General features: G+C 39.1%; 1 protein-coding gene across 1 annotated transcript in view; it reads right to left on the bottom strand.

Annotated features, from left to right (window-relative positions):
- Positions 1 to 2,093: 2,093 nt before the first annotated feature.
- The window catches only part of DNAI4 (dynein axonemal intermediate chain 4), a 72,348-nt gene continuing 49,380 nt past the window's right edge, over positions 2,094 to 25,061 (bottom strand). Inside the window, exons 10-17 of the mRNA XM_079777616.1 lie at positions 21,586 to 21,672; positions 20,244 to 20,395; positions 15,784 to 15,941; positions 14,834 to 14,955; positions 10,936 to 11,034; positions 9,620 to 9,846; positions 6,687 to 6,843; positions 2,094 to 2,232 (exon numbers count right to left, since the gene is read on the bottom strand). Coding sequence (XP_079633742.1) covers positions 2,182 to 2,232; positions 6,687 to 6,843; positions 9,620 to 9,846; positions 10,936 to 11,034; positions 14,834 to 14,955; positions 15,784 to 15,941; positions 20,244 to 20,395; positions 21,586 to 21,672 — 1,053 coding nt within the window. The 3' untranslated portion in view covers positions 2,094 to 2,181. The remainder of the gene's footprint in view (positions 2,233 to 6,686; positions 6,844 to 9,619; positions 9,847 to 10,935; positions 11,035 to 14,833; positions 14,956 to 15,783; positions 15,942 to 20,243; positions 20,396 to 21,585; positions 21,673 to 25,061) is intronic.

Raw genomic sequence — 25,061 nt, 5'->3', positions numbered from 1 at the left:
TTTCCTTCAGACAACCATCACACTTGAGCATGCTACAAAAGCGCTCCGTGCAGTCTTCCCAGTCACCACCCAGAATATTGAAAGGCATGTGCACAAGGGTTGAAGTCTTCAGTGAAACTCACTTTAAAAAAAAAAAAAAAAGGTCTCCCTGGTGGTAACAAAGGGAATACATTGAGTACCAGTTTGACTTGACTGCCTTTGTTCAGTAGCCTGAATTTGGATCCAATTACACCACCTCTTCAGCTGTGTGACTTAGGACACGTTTATTTAATTCCACTGTGCCTCCATTTCCTTATCTAGAAAACATCGGTGAAGTAACTATCTCACCCTCACGGGTTGCCTGCAACAAAGGCAGGAAGGGAAATGTTCAAATGCCATGCACAATACCTTGACACAATATGTAGTAGATGGACTTCAAATACACAAACTATAGTATTGATCAGAACAGCACTTCAGATGAACAGAGTCTGACTATTGTTCCAACCCACTGAGGCGTTGACTGTCAGAGTCAGAAAGGAAAACAGTTTTGTGAAAACACCCAATTGTGTTGCAATGCCTTGACTGTCTGGGCCTTAGTTTCTCTACTTCCAGAATGAGAATAGAATATCCTTTTATCTCAGCAGAAGAGAGGCAAAAGCAAGGTGGCCCAGACTATAGGAAGGAGCTTATTACTCAAACATTTTCTGGGCTTTAACTATTAATGGGACCTGATGGTTACATACATGCCTCCAGCTATTCTCAAGTAGAATGTCAGTGCAGGATACTAAGCACATTTCTTGAGCACTCTAGGGGTCTTTGAGAAAAGCATTTTGTGTAGTTTCTTATACCAGACAATAAATCAGTGTTTACATTTTCAGTAATATACAATAACCCAAAAGCTAAGAGTGGATAATTTTTTCTGGTTGATGAAATAACAGTTGATTTTTATTGTTTAGGTTCTTCTACCATCGGCATTTTCTGTTTATTGTCTTAAAGTTATTTTTTAAAATTTTAAAGGTAAGAAAAATCACAGCAAGCTTTGTTTATGGCATTTTTATTGCAATTCTGCACAGCATTCGAAATTTCAAAGGACTCGTGAAAATTTGAAAACAGTCATCTAGGCAAAGGAAGAAAATAGGTAAAAGTTGCCTTGCTTTTGTTTAAAGGATGGCTCCATAGAAATGGAGATGTTGTAGAAATTGATCCTTGTGTAAGGTAGTTCCCTTTGTTGCACGGATTGCATTCTTAGTTTTTAATATATATCTTTTTAGAGAGTTTAGTGAGTTTTAAATGCCTTGTCTTGTCCTCCTCACGTAACATGCTCTATAGGCCATACTATAAAGTATGCCTCAGTCAACGAAATCCAAGACTTGTTGAAACAAACAGCATGGAACAGACTGTTAGCCATCTATGTTTGGAGGAGTTACTGTCTCCTACTCCTTCTATCGCCACAAACTTGCCCTGGAATTCATTATAAAATAACATCTTGATGCAAACTATAGATCAGGGACTTTCTATTTTCTCTGTGGGCCCACTTAAGTCTGGGCATAGATTCTGGGCATGCCGAGGAGGGAGCCCTGATGTGTCCCAGACTAACCCTTCTCCCTGAACTGGGAGTGTCATGCCTGCTGGCCAAACAGTGCAATTCTGACTTTTGCTGTCATGTCCTTTGCTTATCAAATAGTCTAATAAAGTTCTATAGCTCAGCTCTCAGATCTAAGAGGATGAATATTGATTTAAAGTTGAATATGAGAATCCAATATTTTCTTAATACTAACACCTGCATAATTCACAAACCTTGGAAAACAGAAGATTTAAATATGCATAGAACTTGGACTTAATAAAGATTTTTGCTTAAGTAATTCTAATAACTCCCAAGCTTTTCTTCTAAAGGAATAATAATTTTCTAACATACATAGACATTTTATAAGTATGTATGTATATTTGGAATATGATTAATAAATTTCTTTCAAAAATTAAGAAAATCCTAACAATACCCTTACAATTAGCTTGGATAAAAAACTAACAACATATCTCTGGAATAAAGGTTGATTAAATTTTTATTAAGTTCAAATAGAAGTTATACATTAAATATTGTTTTCTAAAATCAAAATCCCAGCTTAGTGCATCCAATCAGACTATTAGATATTAAACATTGTTTCTTTAAAAAAATTAACTAGAAAGGATATCAGTAATGACAATTTATCCTGGTTGATTTGACCTTGGTCCAAGCAAACTATCTATCACATCTCTCTGGAAAAGAAAAAAAAAGTTACACAATTACAATGCAATAAAACACAAATTAAGAGGTAAAGTAGTCTTTAAATTGTCATTTAAAATTTATAAATTAAAAAATACATATAAATTAGTGATACACATATAGAGGGCATCCAATAAGATTATAAAAGGGAAACAAACCCTAGTATAAATCTGCTCTTTTCTATGAAAGACTCTTTTACTGAAGTTTGATAAACAGTTTTATAAGAATTCAGTAAAGGGACAATTCTGGCAGCTCCTGTTTAGCTTAATGCATAAAGCTGAATTTTCTCATCTGTAAAATAACTTTCAGTCTTAATATTATCTTAGGCTTTTTCGTGATCTGTAATACGGTACTTGATTTAGAGAGAGTAAAATGTCTGAATTTCTATGTGGATTATGTATTTCATGTAATAATAATGACCTTTGTACTAAAGGGGTAAAATGATCATATGTAAGAGGATGAGGTGAGTTTTTAAGAAAGATACAGTGAAAAGATGGGAATTGGGAACAGAAGCCTGGTGATTTCCCGATCACACAGTCAAGGTAATCTTGAGAAAATCACTTATGTCTAGAAATAGTTAGCCTCTCTCTACTTCTAAAGAGGGTTCTAAAAGTTGGATGAGCTAATATAGGTGAAAGTGTACTATAAACTCTAAGAGTTATAAACACCTCAGCTAACATGTAGGCCAGTTCCTGTCTTTTAGCTGGTGCCGTAATTCTCTGTGGCATTCCTTCCATCCTTCAAGTCCTGACACTCCCAGTCGGTTCCCAGGTTGCTTCTCAAACCCATCTCTTTCTAGCTCGTTTTCACTTGGGCAAATATAATAGATCACTTCCATAATTTGTTCACTATTATATTCTTAGTGCCCCAAATAGACCCTGCCATAGTGAATACTTAGTAAATATTTGCTGAAAGAATGGTGTATTTTTTTCTGCCTTCTGTGTCTCAGCATGAATTTACTGTGTGTGTGTTTTATGTTTCTAAAACCCCATTTTGAAGATTTTACTGATCTTTTATTTTTTCTTTAATTTGGGGAAGAAAAAGGTAAAAGCCCAAGTACATAGAATAACATGACAAACATTTATACACTGAAACATAAGAGTAGAAATAATATCCAAGAGTAATTCTCTACAGGCTGCCTCCAGAAAGGGAGTTTCTTTGTGCAGCGTCCCATTGAAACTGGCTTCTACCAAGTGCTTGAACCATAATCTGCACAATGCAAGACTTGGGCCCCAGCAACCAATTCCCATCATGCCAGGAGAGGAATTGGTGCTTTAACACCAATAAATGCTAATGTGTTGGTTAATCCTGTTGACAACTGGCTACATCACTTGCTATAATTGCAAGGCTTGGATCCCAGGTGCCTGTTCATGCCAGGCACCAGACTGATGTTACCCCAAACCATGAACCCTGACTTGATAGGATAGGGCTGCAGCCAATGTTCTGCTATGTCACAGCACAATAGTATTCTGGTTTTTTATCACATCAGGGAGGGGCCAGAGTTTCAGAAATCTCATCCCTCAAAATCTCCATAGCCCAAGGATCCTTCTCCTCCTCCTCCTCCTCCTCCTCTTCCTCCTCCTCCCCCTCCCCCTCCCCTTCTCCTTCCCCCTCCCTTTCTCCCTCCCCCTTCCCCTTCTCCTCCTCCTTCTCTTTCTCCTCCTCCTGCTGTGCAAGACCATCACAAAGAGTGATAGGCAATGCAGAGATACGGGGGAGCTGTGGTCTTAAAACTGCTGTGGATCCTTTCTCCATGGGTTTTCCCCAGTGAACCCTGCTGCAGCATACATGGTCCTTTGCCTTTGGGAAGCATATCCACTCCAAACCAACAAATGTCATCTTTGCCTTGGAGACCTGTCTTGTTAATTTTCACCTGAGGATATTTTTTCCATTGATTTTTAGAGAGTGGTAGGGAGCAAGGGAGGGGAGAGAGAGAGAGAGAGAGAGAGAGAGAGAGAGAGAGAGAGAGAGAGAGAGAGAGAGAGATAAACATCTATGTGAGAGAGCCAAATTAGTTGGTTACCTCGTGCATGTGCCCTGAACTGGCCAGTGATCGAACCTGCAACCCAAGTATATGCCCTTGACCAGGAATCAAACCCATGACCCTTCCGTGCACAATCCAATGCTCTAACCACAGAGCAACACTGGCTAGGGCAGCCTTGGACACTTTTTAATAAAAGAAATAAAACCATACTGATAACATTAAAGTTCCCTTTGCAGCCCTCCCCAATGCTGTTCTTCTCTCAGCATTCACTTCCCAGAGGCAGCCTTTACCATAAATTTGGTACAGATTTTTCCTGTAGAATGAAATCATAAGCCTTCCAAAATTTTTATTTACTCTTGGTTAAAATTAATGGGGAAATTATAGATCATAATGTTACTTGATAAGATATTTTGATAGAAAATAATGGTTTGGCATTAATTTCTTTGAGACTTCAAATTACTGTTATGATTATAATTCTCTGAAAAGCTACAAAAGAGCAGTATCAGTTAAGCTCGTGTCTGACAGTAAGTAATGTAAAAACTGATTAATAATTTAATCTCCCAGAAATATAATCTTTAACCTTTAGAATATTGTGACCAAAAGCATAAGAGACTTATTTGTATTAGGAAACTATATTTATTTACTAATTTGTGGAATATATTCGTTAAAAGAAAATTTTGCTTACCAGCATTGAAATCATTAAAACACACATACACACACACTAGTTTACCAAAATGTTCAGACTCTCTGAGTTTTGCCTACTTTCTGCTTGCATGGCATACTGCTCACACACACACACACACACAAAAAAAAAAGTCTCTAACTGATTCAAATCCAAACACAAAAATGAAACATTGTCTTTCACCTTCCAGTCTATACATTTACTAACTATAAGTATGCCTAAAAACACAGTTTTAATTTTTGTGTTTAAATAATATTACAAAATCATAATATTTGTACTTCCTTTCATGAAATTTGCTTTTATTGCTCAACACTATGTTTTTAAAGATGTATTCAAATGTGTCATATTGACACATTGAACTATACATCATTTAAACTTTGGTATTGTAGTCACTCAGGTAAATGTGCTATATTTTACTTATCTAGTTCTCCATTGATGGTCATCTAGGTTGTTCCCATCACTTGATAGAAATCAATCAAGCGATGCAGCAACATGTTGCAAAGCTCCATAAAAGGATGGAGAATGTAAGTAATCTGTAACTAGACTTTAGGAGACAAGGGCTTTGAAACCTCTCCAAATGGAGGACAATGACAAATCAACAGTGCAACAGGGCTCCGCCTGGCAGTTAGGAAAATCCCCTTAAATGTCTATGGTCAATATGCATCTCAGCCAGTTGAGAAAATAATCTCCAAAACTACCTATGATTGGGGTAGAACTCTACCTCCAACATGTGACCCAAATCTAATCAACACATCTGCCTTCCCTGACCCTATTTCTCTCTGGTTGGATATTTAAGTTCTTTCCTTCTTCTTTTTCTTTTTTTAATCCATTTACAAACAGTGCTATAATTAATTTCTTTGATTGCCTTTATGAATATTTCTACAACATAGAGTCCCAGAAGTGGATAGTCTTGGCTCATATTGCTAATTTGCTTCCAAAGAAGTTACGCCAATTTATATTCCAAACATCAGTATAGCCGAGGACCTATCTTATCAAATGTTTGCCAGTACTGAGCAGTCTCATTAAAAAAAATCTTTGTTAATTTGATATATGAGAATGCTATCACATGTTAATTTAATGTAATAATTTTTTATTTCTTTAATTATTAGTAAGGTTCAATTTTAAAATATAAATTACTAGTCATTTTTTTTGTGAATGAAGTTTCCAATCATTGTGCACTCTCTACTGGAGTTTTAGTGTTTTTCCTTATCAATTTCTGAATATTAATGTTTTTAACATGTTTATTGTATTTACTGTAATATTTGCCAGATTACTCCTTAAAATAGAAATTTAAATATAAGAAACAGAAAAAACTTGGAAAGCTACCTTACAAATAATGATGTCAAAGTTTTACAACAAAGCTTTGGTATTTGAAGATCAGAGAAAGGGATTAAGGATAATACTAAACTAATAGAAACAAATGCCTATTTTAGGAACATTGGATAATATCTAAAAATATTATTTCTTGTAAAAGTTTTTGTATATTTTCAGTAAATTTTTCAGCTATATTTAAGAGTTATTAAGTCCTAAGTAAATACTAGGTACAATTTTAAGTTCTTCCATATAACATTTATAAATCTTATGCTCAACAACATCATTATTCTAATTTTACAGACAGAGAACAGATAGGAATCATGCCAAGTAGGTAGCAGCTCTTGTGACTTATATTTTTTCCATTGCACCACAGTTAAGATATAAGAAATGTAAATCCCTTGCATGACACAAAATTGCAACTAAATAAAATCATACAATTACATAAAATTTTGACTTTTGAGTCTTACCCGGCTAGAAGTCAAAGTGGTAGGCATATTTCTCAGTTCATACACAGCAACCTGCCCATCACTGTCTCCCACTAGAAGACAATCTGTTTGTTTAGCGAAGAGAACAGTTGTGAACTTGATTCCAGGGTTAGCAACATTCACAATTAGAGGATCCAAACTGTAATAAAACATGTTCTTTGTAAGTTCAGTTGTTGTTAATATGTTCTTTGTATATTCACACTTAGAGAAGTCGGAAATATTTTTTGTGATTTTATGCAATAAAAATCAAAAGCTTAAGCATTTTCAAAATCAAAATAACTGCTTCTTAATCCTTATTCAATCAAAACTTTTAATTTCAACTAGATAAATTAAAGCAATGTACAATTAAAGGTGAGAAATTTTAAGTTTAAACTCCTATCATGGTTAAATTTATGTATTAACTTGGCTAGGCTATGGTGCTCAGTTATTTGGTCAAACACTAGTCTATACGTTGCTGTGAAGGTATTTCTTTCTTAATATGATTAACACTTAAATCAGTAGAATTTGAATATAGCAGATTATCCTACAGAACATGGGTCGGACTCATTCAATTTGTTGAAGGCCTTAAGAGAAAAGACTGAATTCCCCAAAGTGGACTTCTGCAACATGGACTCCTGACGAAAATGCCAGCTTACCAGCCTGCCATGCAGATGTGGGACTTGCCAGGCACCACAAAGCTGTGAGCCCATTCTTTTAAATCAGTCTCTCTCTCTCTCTCTCTCTCTCTCTCTCTCTCTCTCTCTCTCTCTCTCTCTCTCTCTCTCTCTCCCCCCACATCCTACCCTCCTTCCATCTCCCCCTTCCTTCCTTATTCTCTCCCTCCCTCTCTTTTAATTGTTGTGTTTCCCTGACTAATTCAACTCCTTAAGTAATAAATTTATTGTAATAAAAGGATGTTTAGGTCCAAATGAACCTCTGAAACATAAAAGAATATTTTGAACAAGAATTTTTCCTACTCTTTGTCATCCAAAGCATCCACTGATTCCCTTAAAAAACAAACGAGCCCTAACCGGTTTGGCTCAGTGGATAGAGCGTCAGCCTGCGGACTGAAAGGTCCCAGGTTTGATTCCAGTCAAGGACATGTACCTTGGTTTCGGGCACATCCCCAGTAGGGGGTGTGCAGGAGGCAGCTGATCCATGTTTCTCTCTCATCAATGTTTCTAACTCTCCCTCTTCCTTCCTCTCTGTATAAACTCAATAAAATATATTTAAAAAACACACACACAAAAAAAACACGAAGCAGCAACTTGAATATTTCTTCTGAAGAAATGCAGCATTAGGAGCTTCAGTTTTATTAGGAAAATTAAAATCAGACAGTAGTCATCTCATATTCAAGAATAAATTGATTTGTGATATAATCCTTGATTTTTGGTTCAAGCTGTTTTATAGAACAAGCCATGACAAAATTTTAAAGTTATTAAATTATTAACTTCTAGGGGGGGAAATTTTGCCATTAAGAATAAACCCATTATGCCCTAACTGGTTTGGCTCAGTGGATAGAGCGTTGGCCTGTGGACTGAAGGGTCCCGGGTTCGATTCTGGTCAAGGACTTGTGCCTTGGTTGTGGGCACATCCCTAGTGGGAGGTGTGCAGGAGGCAGCTGATCGATGTTTCTCTCTCATCGATATTTCTAACTCTCTATCCCTCTCCCTTCCTCTCTGTAAAAAATCAATAATAATAAAAAAAGAATAAACCCATTGAATTTTCCATCATTTATCTAAAATTTTTTTAAAACTTACTAATTTGAGAGAAGACAGGAGAGAGAAAAACATTTGTTGTTCCAATTATTTATGCAGTCATTGGTTGCTTCTTATATGTGCCCTGACCGGAGATTGAACCCCCAACCTTGGCATATTGAGACAATGCTCTAACCAACTGAGCTACATGGCTAGGGTCATCATTTATTTTAAACAAGAATGTTTTTCCCTGATCCTTCTGTTAAAGCAAGCATAAAGATCTCCAATATTTTCTAATTGAAGTGGAATCATTAAACATTTTATGGCAGCATTATTCAACTTGCATATTAAAAAGCATAAGAGGTTGTAGATGACAGTCTAATAACTTTGGCGTAACACCTTAAATAAAAAAATCTTAATTAAACAAATTCCCCTTTGAATATGTTTTGAAACAGGGAGGAAAATACGTAAATATTGTAAAAAATAATTATTTGTTCCTTTTCTTTATCTTATTGTAGAAAATCTTTAGTTAAAAAAATTAGCCACCTCTCTACATTCTCCTGTAAACCAGTCAATTTAAAATGATTAACTAAATTAAAGGTAGTTATGATATTATATATTAGCATTTAATCATTTGAGGAGATGAATAATATAATCTTTTTTTATTGATTTTTATTGATTTTTAGAGAGTGAGAAAGGGTGAAGGGTGAGACAGAAACATCGATGTGGCATTGACACAGTGATTGGTTGCCTCCAGCATGTCCCACACACGGGGGATGGAGCCCACAACCCAGGCATGTGCCCTGACCGGGAATGGAACAGGCACCCTTTTGGTGTATGGGACTATATCCAACTAACTGAGCCACACTGGCCAGGGCAATATAACCTATTTTCATTCAAATATGTTTATAACCACATAAGTAATTAATATTAATATAGCATCCTGGCATACATCTTTATTCTTAAAGAACTCTCATAGTATAAACTATTACAGTCCTTGTTTCAAAGTAAATACAGGGTGGGGGAAAAGTAGGTTTACAGTTTTGAGTACACAAAACACAGAGTTTATTCTTGTGTTATTAATTATTAATTATTGTGTTATTTTCCATATGAACAACTGTAAATCTACTTTTGCCCCAACCTGTACAGGTCTCTGTAACCAATGTCAAAACTTTCAGGTATCATTTATTTTAACCTGCTTCTACTAGAAACGTCCCCGAGATAGATATTAACACTTACGTGCTGATGTGAAGGTCCCAAATCTCCACCCTGTTCTCATTTGCAGCTGCAAATATATAGGATGATTTCGGGGACCAGGCAACATCATAAACAACATAAGTAGTTGGATAAAAACTCAAAAAAGGCTTGGTATTTTCCTGTTGCCATATAATAACACCCCAATCTGCAGAACAGCTTAAGAACACATCATGACAGAACGGATTCCATGCTATTTTATACACTGGACCCTTAAATTAAAAAATAAATTAAAACACATAGGTAAATAGTATTTAATATCTGATACTTTAAACTTCACCAAAAAATTTAAAATGCTAAGATTTCTAGAAGATTTATCCACCATGCATTATTATGTGGGTATTATTTTAGCTGAAAGTAATGTCATAAATTGAATCTTCTCTAAATTATGCCATACAAAAACATTTTAAAATAGTTGATATAATACTCACTAAATATTAATACATATTGACGTAAAAATATAAGGAGTGTTGCCCTAACCCAGTGGTCGGCAAACTCATTAGTCAACAGAGCCAAAATATCAACAGTACAATGATTGAAATTTCTTTTGAGAGCCAAATTTTTTAAACTTAAACTTCTTCTAACGCCACTTCTTCAAAATAGACTCGCCAGGCCATGGTATTTTGTGGAAGAGCCACACTTAAGGGGCCAAAGAGCCACATGTGGCTCGCGAACCACAGTTTGCCGACCACTGCCCTAACTGGTTTGGCTCAGTGAATTGAGCGTCAGCCTGCGAACTGAAGGGTCCCAGGTTTGATTCCGGTCAAGGGCATGTACCTTGGTTGCGGGCATATCCCCAGTAGGGGGTGTGCAGGAGGCAGCTGATCGATGTTTCTCTCTCTCCCTCTCCCTTCCTCTCTGTAAAAAATCAATAAAAAATATTTTTATAAAGTCAAACATTAAATATATATATATATATATATATATATATATATATATATATATGGAGTGTTAAAAAATGAAGAAAATATAGATGGAACAATTATAAAAGATATGCAGAACAGGGATATGCAAGATACAATTTTACTTTGGGATCAGCATGTTATCATAAACAAAGTCAGAAACAAATAAAAATTGTGACTTCCATAATGTGCAAGAAAAAATTGAGGATATCTGGAAGCCAACTACAATGCCCCACACATTATTGGTGGTTTCCATGTAAGCAAGCACTTATTTTGAGTTGATATTTTTAACTCTGAAGGTGTAAATGTATTGCATGTTTAAAATACTATGCATAATGATATTATTGTTTCAGAAATATTTCAAGATACATTTTCCATACTTACTATAATTAAACTAACCTTATGTCCTCTGTAGGTATCTAGGTATTGTTCATTGTATGAACAAGAACATTTGTGAATATGACCTTCTTCAGTGCCAGCCAAATAGATATTTGTGTCCTACAACACAAAATATCAAAATGCATTGGCTTTTGATACATTAGTAAATGTGCTAAACAGAAGATTAGACCATTCAAGATATATTAAAATCAATTCAAGAACCAAAACTAGAAATACTGACTTAAAGATAGTTGTCTGTTGTCTTTTTCTTTCTATCATGATTTTACAATAATTAAACTACCTGAAGACCTACTGTGCAAAGAAAACATAGATTTGTTTCTTGCTGGAATAGAGGATATAACTTAGCATCCTATCTAGAAATTACATGGACAAACATTGGCTTAAAATGAGGAAGCACTTTTTAACACTTAGAGCTATCTCTCACTGGAACTAGCAGTCCAGGGAACTAGTAAGTATCCTTTCGATGGAACTAGTCAAGATGATGACTTAAAAATAGCTATTTGTCTATATAATGCTAAGAAAATGGTTCCTGCTGGGAATGAAAAATTGAACTAGATGGTGTCTCAGAAATCTATAACAAAATGTATGTATTAAATAAGGATTTTAAATGTATTTCCTATAGTGAAAAATGTCATCATTAGAAAGTCTGGAAGTAAGTGTTTTATGTCCTAACTATGTGGGGTCAGAATCACCTGAGAGCATTTTAGAACTGCAGAATCTCACCTTACCCCAGATCTACTGAATCAGAATCTGCATTTTCACAAGATTTCCAAATAATTTATATGTACATTAAAATTTTAGACATGCTGTTCTAGTGTGTACCAGTACTTAAGAATGCAAATACTAGCCAAAGCCGGTTTGGCTCAGTGGATGGAGAGTTGGTCTGCGGACTGAGGGGTCCCAGGTTTGATTCCAGTCGGGGGCGTGTGCCTTGGTTGCGGGCACATCCCCAGTGCGGGGTGTGCAGGAGGCAGCTGATCGATGTTTCTCCCTCATCGATGTTTCTGACTCTCTGTCTCTCTCCCTTCCTCTCTGCAAAAAATCAATAAAATATATTTTTTAAAAAAAGAATGCAAATACTAGATCATGGGGTATATGCAACTTTAAATTACACAGAAAGTAAAATCCCCTCCCCCCCCCCCCGCCCCGCCAAGTAGCATTACTAGTTTACATTCAGCAGTAAATAAAAGTTCCCTTTGACTCATATTCTCTTCAACAGTTGGTTATATCAGACATGTTAAATTTTGCCATCTATTAAGTGTACAATTATACCTAATGGTTTAGATTGCCATGTATGTGAATATTAACAAAGTTGAGCACACTTATTTCCTCTTCTGTTCACATTTCTGGACTATTTTACTAATAATCTCTCTTTTTCATATTTATTTGTGTAAGTTATGTATGTGTTCTATTACATATTATTTATCTATTAAATATATTGCAAATATCTTCTCCCAGTGTATGGCTTTTTATTTTTTTGGTGTCTTTTGGTAAATAGCAGCTCTCATTTTAATGTAGCTGGTATGTGTGTGTGTGTGTGTGTGTGTATATATATATATATATATATATTAGTGACCTGGCGCGCAAAATCGCGCGAGACCCAGGACTGCAGGGCTCCTTGATAGATTCCCCCAAAGAGGTAGGCCGGAGCTGGGGGTCCTGCCTCCATAGCACGCACAGCCACGGGACCCCCAGGCCTTGTTGCACGGAGCAACCGCCAGGCCCCACCTTCATGGCACGTGGACCACGGGAGCTCCAGGTCTCGCCGCATGAAGCGGCTGCTGGGCCCTGCCTCTGCGCCATGCACACCGAGTCAAGTCCCCGCCCACCTGCGCACACCCACTGCGCACGCAGCCTCCTTGTGATGGCGTAAAGGCATCATGGCATGAGGGCGTGATAACCACCTAGGCTATTATTAGTATACTAGAGGCCCGGTGCACGAAATTCATGCATTGGGGCCAGGGGTGTCCCTCAGCCCGGCCTGCACCCTCTCCAATCTGGGACCCCTTGAAGGATGTCCTACTGCTGGTTTACAGGGATCAGGCCTAAACCGGCAGTCGGACATCCCTCTTGCAATCTGGGACTGGTAGCTCCTAACCGCTCACCTGCCTGCCTGCCTGCCTGCCTGCCTGATTGCCCCTAACCACTCTGCCTGCTAGCCTGCTCGCCCCCAAATGCCCCCTCTTCAGCCTTATCACCTGCAACTGCCCCCCATGCCAGTGTGCTCACCCCCAACTGCCTCCCCTGCAGGCCTGCTCACCCCCAACTTTCCCCCCTGCTGGCCTGCTCACTCCAAACTTCCCCTCCCCCACTGTCCTGATCACCCCCAATTGACCTCCACTGACAGCCTGCTCACCCCCAACTGGACCCCCTGCTGGTCTACTCACCCCCAACTGCCCCCTTCCCCACCAGACTGATCACCCTCAATGGGCCTCCCCCACTGGCCTGATCACCCACAACTGTCCTCCCCTCTTGCCCTCTGACTGCCTCTACCTTGGCCCCGACACCATGGCTTTGTACAGAAGAATATCTGGAAGGTCTCCTGGAAGGTCTCCCAGTCTAATTAATATGTTACCCTTTTATTAGTATAGATAGAGGCCTGGTGCACGGGTGGGGGCCAGCTGGTTTGCCCTGAAGGGTGTCCCGGATCAGGGTGGGGGTTCCCTTGGGGCGTGGGGCAGCCTGGGAGAGGGGCCTGTGTTGGTTTTCAGGCTGGCCACACCCCCTTCAGGGTGGGGGTCCCCGCTGGGGTGCCTGGCCAGCCTGGGTGAGAGGCTGATGGCTGTTTGCAGCCTGGCCAAGCTCCCCAGCATGGACCCTCACCCCATGGGGTTGTGGCCAGCCTGGTAAGGGGCTTTTTTTTCTTTTCTTTTATTTTTTTTCGGCGCCTCCTTGAGCTGAGGCCAGGGCCAGCTGGAAGCAGGTATCTGGGATTTATTTATCTTCTATAATTGAAACTTTGTAGCCTTGAGCAGAGGCCAGGGCCGGCCAGGTCAGGCAGGAAGCTTGGCTTCCTTCATTGCTGGGGGCAAACCAAGCCTCCTGCTTGCTCCAGCTCCATGACCGCTGCCATCTTTGTTGGGTTAATTTGCATACTCGCTCCTGATTGGCTGGTGGGTGTAGCGGAGAGATGGTTAATTTGCACGTTTCTCTTCTATTAGTGCAGATATATATATGGCACTTTTCTGTGCCTTGTTTAAGATTTTTCCTACTTTGAGGTCATAGATATATTCTACATTTTCTTCTAAAAGTTTTTTTGTGTATGATGGATGCAGTAGGGATCTAATTCCTTCTACAATAAACTTTCAACTTACACACATGTTAAAGGCACGCCTTAAAATTAAATACCCATTGCATTTTGAAGTTATTTATTATATGTTCTTACAAGCTAATATCTTTTTAAAGTATGATACTTTGTAAAATGTTTTTGTACTCATTCAATAGAAACGTATCTAGCCACTGGGTAAAGCTAGAAACAGAATTTCTGGTGCACGGTGTGTTAAGTAGTCTTCCTGATGCCTAGAATCACAAGAGCAACCCCTCACATGGAGGATCTAGAGGACTATAAGGTACATTTGGTTTCTATAGGAATAATAGAGCAGCAGAGCAGACAAGAAGGGCAAGCAGGAACACTCATTATACATGCAGTTGTAAAGAGGATTTTGCTATAGTTCCTCAGAAACACTGACCTTTTCTCTGGAAAGCAGAGAAAGACAGAGTATAGTCAACTGGAATGTGCCATACTACCTTTGGTTGACAGCTATGTTTGTTATTTTCTTACTTACAAGGCACAATATTAGTTAACATGCTAACTTTTTGCCTTGCTTTATATCTTAAAATACTTCCATTATTTGAAATTGTTATATGCAATAGTAAATCATGGATTGAAATAATTTACCTTGGGATGAAAAGCAAAACACATCCCAGGAGCTTGACGAGATATCAAAGCTTCACCTTTCTTTTCCTTTTCTCCTCCTTTTTTGCTGCTGCTGGCAGTAGTTCGCTTCAAGCGCATCAAATCTTTATTTAAAGAAAAAATACATTACATTTCTTAGGTCCCCCAAGGGTTTCAAATTGTGAGATTCACAGATTTTTATTTCCTTCATGGGGAGATATTAGTGTGATCTCGCCATTTGATCTGTTTTTTTTCATGGATCTGAAAATATAAGGTTTTAAGTGCTTTCCCTGGGACCAATTTGGGGTTCTTAGTAGTTAGAGGAAGCTAGGATGGTGAGTGGAGCAAGTGCATACCAGGGGAAGAAAATCAATTGCCATGTGATTTAACACATATACGCTGTTTCTGCTACATCGGTGCCATCATTCCAAGCAATTATATAGACAACTGTCAGGGCATCTGAACTAATTTTTAGAATGAGGCAGGGAAAAGATAAATAAATGGAAAAAAGAATGGGAGAGAATAGGGAAAAATGTTTCCTGACTTAGAAAACTAAGTTTGCAAACATAATTGTGTTATTTGAGAGTGTTACTAGTTTCAACTGAAATTTTAAACTGTCCCCAAACCAGTTTATTAAAATTATTTCAGAGTGGTAAAAAAAAAAAAAGAAAGAAAAATATATATTTTATTTATCACATGAAAAAGTATTGTAGGTATAATATGTCCCTTCGGCAAATAATGATTTCTGTCATCTTCTACATGTGATTAGGTTAAAATTAGCAAATACCCAAACTAGATGCTTAGAAAAAAAATTACCAAGCCCAGTATTATTATCTTATTTAGCAAAACCAAAATTTGACACCTCTTACACATGGTGTACTAGGAGTTTTTAATTCAGCCTGTAGCAAGAGAAAGTTAATTTGATATGTATTTATTAGTAGTCTTTTTTTTACCATGACAGTCCAGTCCTTTGCGTATAACCCATTTGGCGATTCTTCCATCTGCTGATATAGAAACTAGTATTTCTCTCTTGTCATCACCTGTTGTTCCTCGATCTTGTTCTATCCACTGTAGTTGCCATATAGGTTCCAAATGTTTTTGAGGTGATTCACTGAAACAGAGAAAAGTACCAAATATAGACTCATTATAAGAATTTTTTAAAAAAAGACTTAAGAGTACAAGTGATAAGGACAATACCATAGAGCACCATAACCTACTTTTATTGTTGAAAATTAGAGGCCCGGTGCATGAAAATTCATGTACTGGAGGGGGCGACCCTCAGCCCGACCTGCCCTCTCAGGAGCCTTCAGGGTTGGGAGGCGACTTGGCAATCAGGGGAAAGCGATGCCCCCATCACACCTCTGCTGCTGCCACTGCCAGCAGCACAAGCCTCGGCCAGCCCTGGTTAACTGAGCTTCAGGCAGCTCTGGGTGGATGGGCAGCCACCATCCGAGGCTTGCCTGTACTTCAGGCATTGGCTGCCCAGCCACCATCCAAGGCTTGTCTGTGCCTCGGGCCGGCCCTGGGGGACTGGGGGACTGAGGGAACTGGGGGACTGTGGAGGCAGGCATGCAGAGCGGCCAAACCCGCCTGGGGGCAGGCCTGGCCGTGCAGCATGCCTGGCACACCGGTGGGGCTGAGGAGACTGGGCGCAGCCATCTTGTGGCTGTGGGTGCTGCCATCTTTGTGAGGGTGTGACAGTCAATTAGCATATTCCCTCTTTATTAGATAGGACTGTATTTTTAATTTAAATATTTTGAAAAACGGGAAAAATAAGCACTTTGCCACCTAATATTCACTGCCATTTTTCTCATTTCTTAAAAAAGAAAATTGTTACTGCCATTAATTCTATTGGCTCTCATAACAAATACAAAAGCAAATTATTTCCTTTCTTTTAAAAATTTATTTCACTTACTTTATTCCTTTTATTTTTTCCTAGTTAAATTGTTTATATTTAGCTTATTTTATACATATTGAATATAAGTATCTTTATAAGGATTTTTCATAGTTTAAATAAAGAATAAGATGTTTAAGTTTTATTCATTTCTCAGTGAATTTTTAAATCACTTGTCAGATTACTGACTATTTTTCTATCAGATTAGTGGGTTGCTCTGTTCCTAGTACTGAATCCTTTGATTTTTTTTAATGCAAACTCTCCAAAATAATAATTCTGAATCTTTTTAAAATCATAGATTTCTTTGATTTTATGGTAAAATTTATGGACCCTCTTCCTGGAAATAAGTAGAAAGGCCCCCACTTACAAAACAATGCAAATAATTTCAAAGTTAAGCGTAAGAACTTCTGCTTTAATGCCTATTTCTATTCAGTTCCAGCAAAGTTTACTCAAAACTAACATAAATATTCTACCTCATTTTTGCCCCATTGATATCTGGTCTATTACCATACAAAAACCTAACATATTCAATATCTTCTCCCTTTAACTTTTTTATTTTCTCAATATAACTCATTTATTCATTCATTCATTCGTTTTTCTTTTAAAAGTTCTATATGTGCCGAAACCAGTTTGGCTCAGTGGATAGAGCATTGGTCTGCGGACTGAAAGGTCCCAGGTTCGATTTCGGTCAAGGGCATGTACATTGGTTGTGGGCACATCCCCGGTAGGGGGTGTGCAAGAGGCAACTGGTCGATATTTCTCTCTCATCGATGTTTCTAGCTCTCTGTCCCTCTCCTTTCCTCTCTGTAAAAAATCAATAAAATATATTTAAAAAAATAAAAATAAAAAAATAAAAGTTCTATATGTTTCTTTTTCATTAAACTTATTGGGCTGGCATTGGTTAATAAAATTAAATAGGTTTCAAGTGTACAATTCTATAATACATCATCTGTATATTGCATTGTGTGTTTACATTCATTCATTCATTCTTAAACTCCTACTGTAATTCTGTTACTTATCTGATATCATGTGATGGATGTATTGAGAATGCAAATATAAACAAGACTTAATTCTTGCCCTCAAAAAGCTTACAGCCTCCTCAGGAGAATGATATATACATAAACAATTTATATACAGCATGATATAGCTGTGATAAATTTGTGTATAGCATGCACATAAGAAAGAAATGGGAATGTTTCCACCAGAACCGGTTTGGCTCAGTGGATAAAGCGTCAGCCTGCAGACTGAAAGGTCCCAGGTTCGATTCCGGTCAAGGGCATGTACCTTGGTTGCGGGCACATCCCCAGTGGGGGGTGTGCAGGAGGCAGCTGATCGATGTTTCTCTCTCATCGATGTTTCTAGCTTTCTATCCCTCTCCCTTCCTCTCTGTAAAAAAATCAATAAAATATATTTTTAAAAAAAAAGAAAAAGAAATGGGAATGTTTCCTTGAGGAGTGATACTGTAGCAATCAAGGGTATAAACTTCAAGTAATAAGATGACTCATTTCTGGAAATCTAATGTACAGCATGGTGATTATAGTTAATGGTACTGTATTGTATACTTGAAGTTTGCTAATAGAGTAGACCTTAAATTTTCTCACTACTTAGTAACTATCTGAGGAGATGGATGTGTTAATTAATTTGATTGTGGTCATTTCACAACGTATACAAATATTCAATCATCGCATTGTACACCTTTAAAAAATCAGATTATACAACCAAAATATGTACAATACTAGAGGCCTAGTGCACGAAATTCGTGCACGGGGGTAGGGGATGTCCCTCAGCCCAGCCTGCACCCTTTCCAATCTGGGACCCCTCAAGGGATGTCCGACTGCTCGTTTAGGCCCGATCCCACTGGTCAGACATCCCTCTCACAATCCAGGACTGCTGGCTTCCAACTGCTCGCCTGCCTGCCTTCCTGATTGCCCCTAATCGCTTCTGCCTGCCAGCCTGATCGCCCCCTAACCACTCCCCTGCCAGCCTGATTGATGCCTAACTGCTCCCCTGCCAGCCTGTTTGCCCTAACTGCCGTCCCCTGCAGGCCTGTTCTACCCTAACTGCTGTCCCCTGAAGGCCTGGTCACCCCTAACTGCCGTCCCCTGCAGGCCTGGTCCCCCCCAACTGCTCTCCACTGCAGGCCTGGGTCCCCCCCATCTGCCCTTCCCTGCATGCCCAGTTATCCCCAACTCCCCTCCTCTGCTGGCCTGGTGCCTCCCAACTGCCCTCCCCTGCTGGCCATCTTGTGGTGGCCATCTTGTGTCCACATGGGGGCAGGATCTTTGACCACATGGGGGCAGCCACCTTGTGTGTTGGAGTGATGGTCAATCTGCATATTACTCTTTTATTAGATAGGATAGAGGCCTGGTGCAGGGGTGGGGGCCAGCTGGTTTGCCCTGAAGGGTGACCCGGATCAGGGTGGGGGTTCCCTTGGGGAGTGGGGCGGCCTGGGTGAGAGGCCTGTGGTTTGCAGGCCAGCCATGCCACCTGGCGACTCAAGCGGAGGCCCTGGTATCTGGGGTTTATTTATCTTCTACAATTGAAACTTTGTAGCCTGGAGCGGAGCCAAGCCTCCTGCTTTCTCCGTGGCAGCAGCCATTTCTGTTGCGGTTTATGTATCTTCTATAATTGAAACTTTGTAGCCTTAAGCGGAGGCCTGGGCAGGCCAGGGTGTGCAGAAAGCTTGGCTTCCTCCATTGCCAGGGACAACCCTAGCCTCCTGCTCTTTCCAGCTCCGTGGCTGCCGCCATTTCTGTTTGGATTTGTTTACCTTCTGTAATTGAAACTTTGTAGCCTTGAGTGAAGGCCTAGGCCAGCAAGGGCAGGCAGAAAGCTTTCCTGCCTGGGAAACCCAAGCCTCCCTCCTGCTCTCTGTGGCTGTAGCCATATTGGTTGGGTTTATTTGCATATTCACTCCTGATTGGCTGGTGGGCGTGGCTTATGGATGCAGTGGAGTGATGGTTAATTTGCATATTACTCTTTTATTAGATAGGATTTCCGTTATATCGCAATAAAATTGAGAAAACATTTTTCTTTAAAAAAGAATAAGCATAAAACTGTCAAGCCAAAGGAAATTTGTTGGTGAGGTGGGCAGAGAAGATAAAGGAGATGTTAGGGCAGTGATGGCGAACCTATGACACGCGTGTCAGCACACGTGTAGCCATTTTTGATGGCATGCGGCCGCTGAGGCGGCCGCATGCCGAGGATGAAACATTTGCTGCTCCTGAGGATGAAACATTTGCGAAATAATGTTTTTTTCCTCAAAGTGACACACTACCCGAGTTATGCTCAGTTTTTTGGTGAAGTTTGACACACCAAGCTCAAAAGGTTGCCCATCACTGTGTTAGGGGAAAGCATTCCAGCTGGAGAGAAAATAGGAGAAATTATTTAATGTTTGAAAAATAATGGTACCATTCTCAGTAACAATGTAAACATTCACTCAAAACCAAATAACACTAAATTTTTACTTCTCTCTAAATAAGCATATATTCTACATTTATCTAATTCTTGGATCCTCACCTGCTATCCAGAACTGGAACATTAATGTTGCTCTGTACATTATAAACTGCAATGGTGCCATTGTGATAGCCAACTGCTAAAAGGTTAGGTGCTCCAATTGAAAAATCCACAGCAGTAACTCCATATGGACTCTGGTAAATACGTTCTGGCCACTGGGGAAAAAAAAAATTACTATCTTACATGTTAAACTTGGTTTTGTACACCACAGTAGGTAGGTCTGATGATGGCTGAAGTGTAGTCTAGTGCCAATGGGGATGTGAGAAGAGTTAGTCTACATTAAGTTCCTTTCCTCTTCCTAAGTTTCAGAATAGATAAGAACAAAACCTCCTTTCCCTTCCTTTGATGAATTCTCAGAGCGCAATAATTTTAAGAAATACAAGATGGGCTTCTATAATAATCATCATATATTGGCAACTTTCAATTGTATTTGTTTGATCAATACAGGTATACATTCTTAAAGAAACAAATAATGGGCTCCAAACAAATTATCTAACATATATATTCCTATCTGTCTCAAAACAAAGATAGAAGAAGCTCCAAAACTCTCTAAGGTACTTTCTTACAATTCTGTCAAGCATTTTATTTGTTTGTTTCAATGTCTAATCTAAATCCTTTCTTGTTTTTAAAACCCTACATGGAAAAGAAGACAACCTACTGATGATGAATCTTATATCAATCCTTCTACCTGTTTAAAATTGCTTCTTCTTTTCTTTTATCCTATATAAACCCATCTTCCTAACAAAAGTGGGAATATTTATAAAAACTCTATTTTCATATGCTCTCCTGATCCTTTTCTAAGTTTTTTACTTTACATTTCAGTTGTGAATTAAAACTAAATGTAAAGCTATAAAGTAACAAATTGGGGCAATTTAGCACACACACACACACACACACAAATGGTTGATTCTTATTTATTCTCTTTGAAAAGTTTATGGCAATAAGATGGTCATATTAACCTATTTTATATCAGTTGAGGATAACAGAAATCTATCTTATAGGGTGATAAGGAGTTATTCATATATTAAGAAACAACCCAGTATTAAATGAAATGTAATTTTTAAAGAATTTTTGTTTTTTGGCAAATTCATTCTTTGTAATTAGCAGTGATAAACAATAATGGTTGAACTCTGGATCAATAGATGTAACAGTACATAGTAAATGCTCAATAAATATTTATTGAATGAATTTGTAAATGAACTTAATTTATCCTATATCAAAAAGAACATATTTTAATTATTATGTACTTAAACCAAAAAAAAAGTCTTGCTTGAACAACTATCTGCTTTATAATCATGTCTACATTTAATTAAATAAAAATGGGTCTTCATTCTGTTTGGGTTACCATGGGATTCTTTATTGACCAGCAGCAAGCCAATCCTTTTTTTTGCTCTTTAAATCCAAAATGCCCATAGCCAACAGCCAAAAGGTCCTGAAAAACAGAAAATTGTATTTAATATAAGAGAGGGTGACATACAAATATTTGCAAAAGATGCATATTAATGAACTGTTTAAAATAGTGATAAAACATTTCAATTAAGATTTTTTTCTAAATACTAGTATACCCTCTATTTTACTTTAAACCTTCATCTTTCTAAGCAAAATTATAATGATAATCAAATTTTCACATTAAAGAATAAGTACCCCCAAAGAATGAATTGCTAACAAGTTCCTTTACATCTATACCAGTAGTTGGCAAACTGCAGCTCGCGAGCCACATGCGGCTCTTTGGCCCCTTGAGTGTGGCTCTTCCACAAAATACCACATCCTGGGCGAGTCTATTTTAAAGAAGTGGCGTTAGAAGAAGTTTAAGTTTAAAAAATTTGGCTCTCAAAAGAAATTTCAATCATTGTACTGTTGATATTTGGCTCTGTTTACTAATGAGTTTGCCAACCACTGATCTATACTAATAAAAGGGTAATATGCTAATTAGATCAGACATCTTCTGAATGTCATTCAGGACCTCCTTCCTAATGAAGCTGGGGCTGGAGGGAAGCCAGCCCAGGTCCCAGGTGCCTGCTGGTGGCCAAAGGAGGGAAGCCTGGGTCCCAGGTGCCGGAGGGAAGCAGGTGCCGGCAGCTGGGGAAAGGAAGGCCTACTCTTGCACGAATTTTCATGCATCAGGCCTCTAGTATTGAGATAATCTTCCAAAATTGCATTATCCTATCTAATAAAAGAGTAATATGCAAATTGACATCACTCCAACACACAAAATGGCCACCCCCATGTGGTAAAGATGGCTGCCCCCATGTGGACACAAGATGGCCGCCACAAGATGGCCTGCAGGGGAGGGCAGTTGTGGGTGATCAGGCCAGCAGGGGAGGACAGTTGTGAGGGACCAGTCCTGCAAGGAAGGACAGTTGGAGGAGACCAGGCCTGCAGGGGAGGGCAGTTGTGGGAGACCAGGCCAGCAGGGGAGCGCAGTTGGGGGAAACAAGGCCAGCAGGGGAGGGCAGTTGGGGGCAGCCAGGCCTGCAAGGGAAGACAGTTGTGGGAGACCAGGCCTGCAGGGGAGGGCAGTTGTGGGGGACCAGGCCAGCAGGGCAGAGCAGTTGGGGAGAACAAGGCCAGCAGGGGAGGGAAGTTGGGGGCAGCCAGGCCTGCAGTAGAGGGCAGTTGGGGGCGACCAGGACAGCCTAGGAGGGCAGTTAGGGGCAATCGGGCCAGCAGGGGAGCAGTTAGGCATCAATCAGGCTGGCGGGTGAGTGATTAGGGGCTGATCAGGCTGGCAGGCAGAAGCGGTTAGGGGCAATCAGGAAGGCAGGCAGGTGAGCAGCTGGGAGCCAGCAGTCCTGGATTGTGAGAGGGCAGTCGGACATCTCTTGAGGGGTCCCAGATTGGAGAGGATTCAGGCTGGGCTGAGGGACCAAACCCCCCCCCCCCCATCAGTGCATGAATTTCGTGTACCAGGCCTCCAGTTACATTATAATATCCCTTGGGTTTTTTAGAATGACAAAATCATTTTGTAAAATAAAGACATTTAAGGTAAAGACAAGTATAAAATGATTGTGTCTCCTCCCTCAAAATTCATATGTAAAACTCATAATCCCCTATGTGATTATATTTAAGGACAGGGCTTTTAGGAGGTAATTAAGGTAACATGAGGTCATAAGGGTGGAGTCCTAATCTGATAAAATCGATGGCCTTATATAAAGAGAAAGACACAGCAGAGCCCTCTCCACCATATGAGGACACAGACGTCTGCAAGCCAGGAAGAGAGGCTTCCCCAGGAACTAATGAGCTGGCACCTTGACTCTGGACTTCCTAACATCCAGAACTGTGAGAAAACAAATTTCTATTGTTTAAGCCACCCAGCCTATGGTATTTTATGATGGCAGCCTGAGTTGATGAGTAAAGCAGGTCATTTCAAGACATGCTTATATAAATATAAATAGACAAAAGTTAATGATTGCCCTGGCCAGTGTGGCTCAGTTGGTTGGGTACATCCCATGCACCACAGGGTTGCCAGTCGATTCCTAGTCAGGGCACATGCCCATGTTGCAGGCTCGATCCCCAGTACGGGGCACAGAAGAGGCAGCCAATTGATGTTTCACTCTTGAAAAATGAAAAGACAACCCACTGAATGGGAGAACATATTCACCAATGGTACATCTGATAAAGGATTAATATCCAAAATTTGTAAAGAACTTCTAAAACTAAACACCAAAATACAGACAAGCCAATTTAAAAATGGGCAAAGGAGCTGAATATACACTTCTCCAAAGAGGACATACAGATGATCAATAGACATATGAAAAGATGCTCAACATCAATAATCATCAGAGATATAATCGCAGATTATAACCACAATGAGATATCGCCTCAAACCTGTCAGAATGGCTATTATCAATAAATCAGCAAACAAGTGTTGGTGAGGTTGTGGAGAAAAGGAAACCTTTGTACACTGATGGTGGGAATGCAGATTGGTGCAGTCACTATGGAAAGCAGTCTCAAGTTCCCTCAAAAAATGAAAAATCAGACTGCCATATGACCCTGCAATTCCACTTCTGGGAATGTATCCAAATAAACTTGAAACACCTATTTGAAAGAATATATGCACCTTTATGTTCATTGCAGTATTATTTACAAAAGCAAAGATTTGGAAGCAGCCCATGTGTCCATCAGTAGATGAGTGGATAAAAAAGCTGTGGTATATTTACACAAGGGAGTACAAGTTGGCCATAAAAAAGAAGGAAAGCTTACCCTTTGCAACAGCATGGATGGATCTGGAGAGTATTATACCAAGTGAAATAAGCCAGTCAGAAAAAGACAAGTACCATATGATTTCACTTATTTGTGAAATCTAATGATCAAAATACATTTAAAAAAATAGAAACAGATTCATAGATACAAAGAACAGACTGAATGCTGTCAGAGGGGATGGAAGTTGGGGGGCTGGGTGAAAAAGGTGAAAGGGTTAAGAAAAACAATATGAGGAAATGGGGAGTGGAGGGAGGTAGAAAAGGTAAAGAGGGATGAATGGTGATAAAGAGACTTGATTTGGGGTGGTGAACACACAATACAATACACAGATAATGTATTATAGAATTGTACACTTGAAGCCTATATAATTTTATTAACCATTGTCACCACAATAAATTCAATAAAATAAAATGCTAGTGTATTCAGTTTATAAATAGAATTCATATGTGTTTATTACAGTTATTATTGATTTATTAAATCTCACTTATCTATGAGATGTTCTCAAGTATAATGTTATAAAGACAAAACCAAATTAAAAGGATTTTACTTTATTAAAAATAATATACAGCTCAGCCAGTGTGGTTCAGTGACTGAGTGTCGAACTATGAACCAGGGGGT

Source organism: Cnephaeus nilssonii, assembly GCF_951640355.1.
Source record: "Cnephaeus nilssonii genome assembly, chromosome: 7".
NCBI lineage: Eukaryota > Metazoa > Chordata > Mammalia > Chiroptera > Vespertilionidae > Cnephaeus > Cnephaeus nilssonii.
The sequence above is the reverse complement of the archived record's forward strand: the minus strand, read 5'-3'. Positions and strand labels throughout refer to the sequence as shown.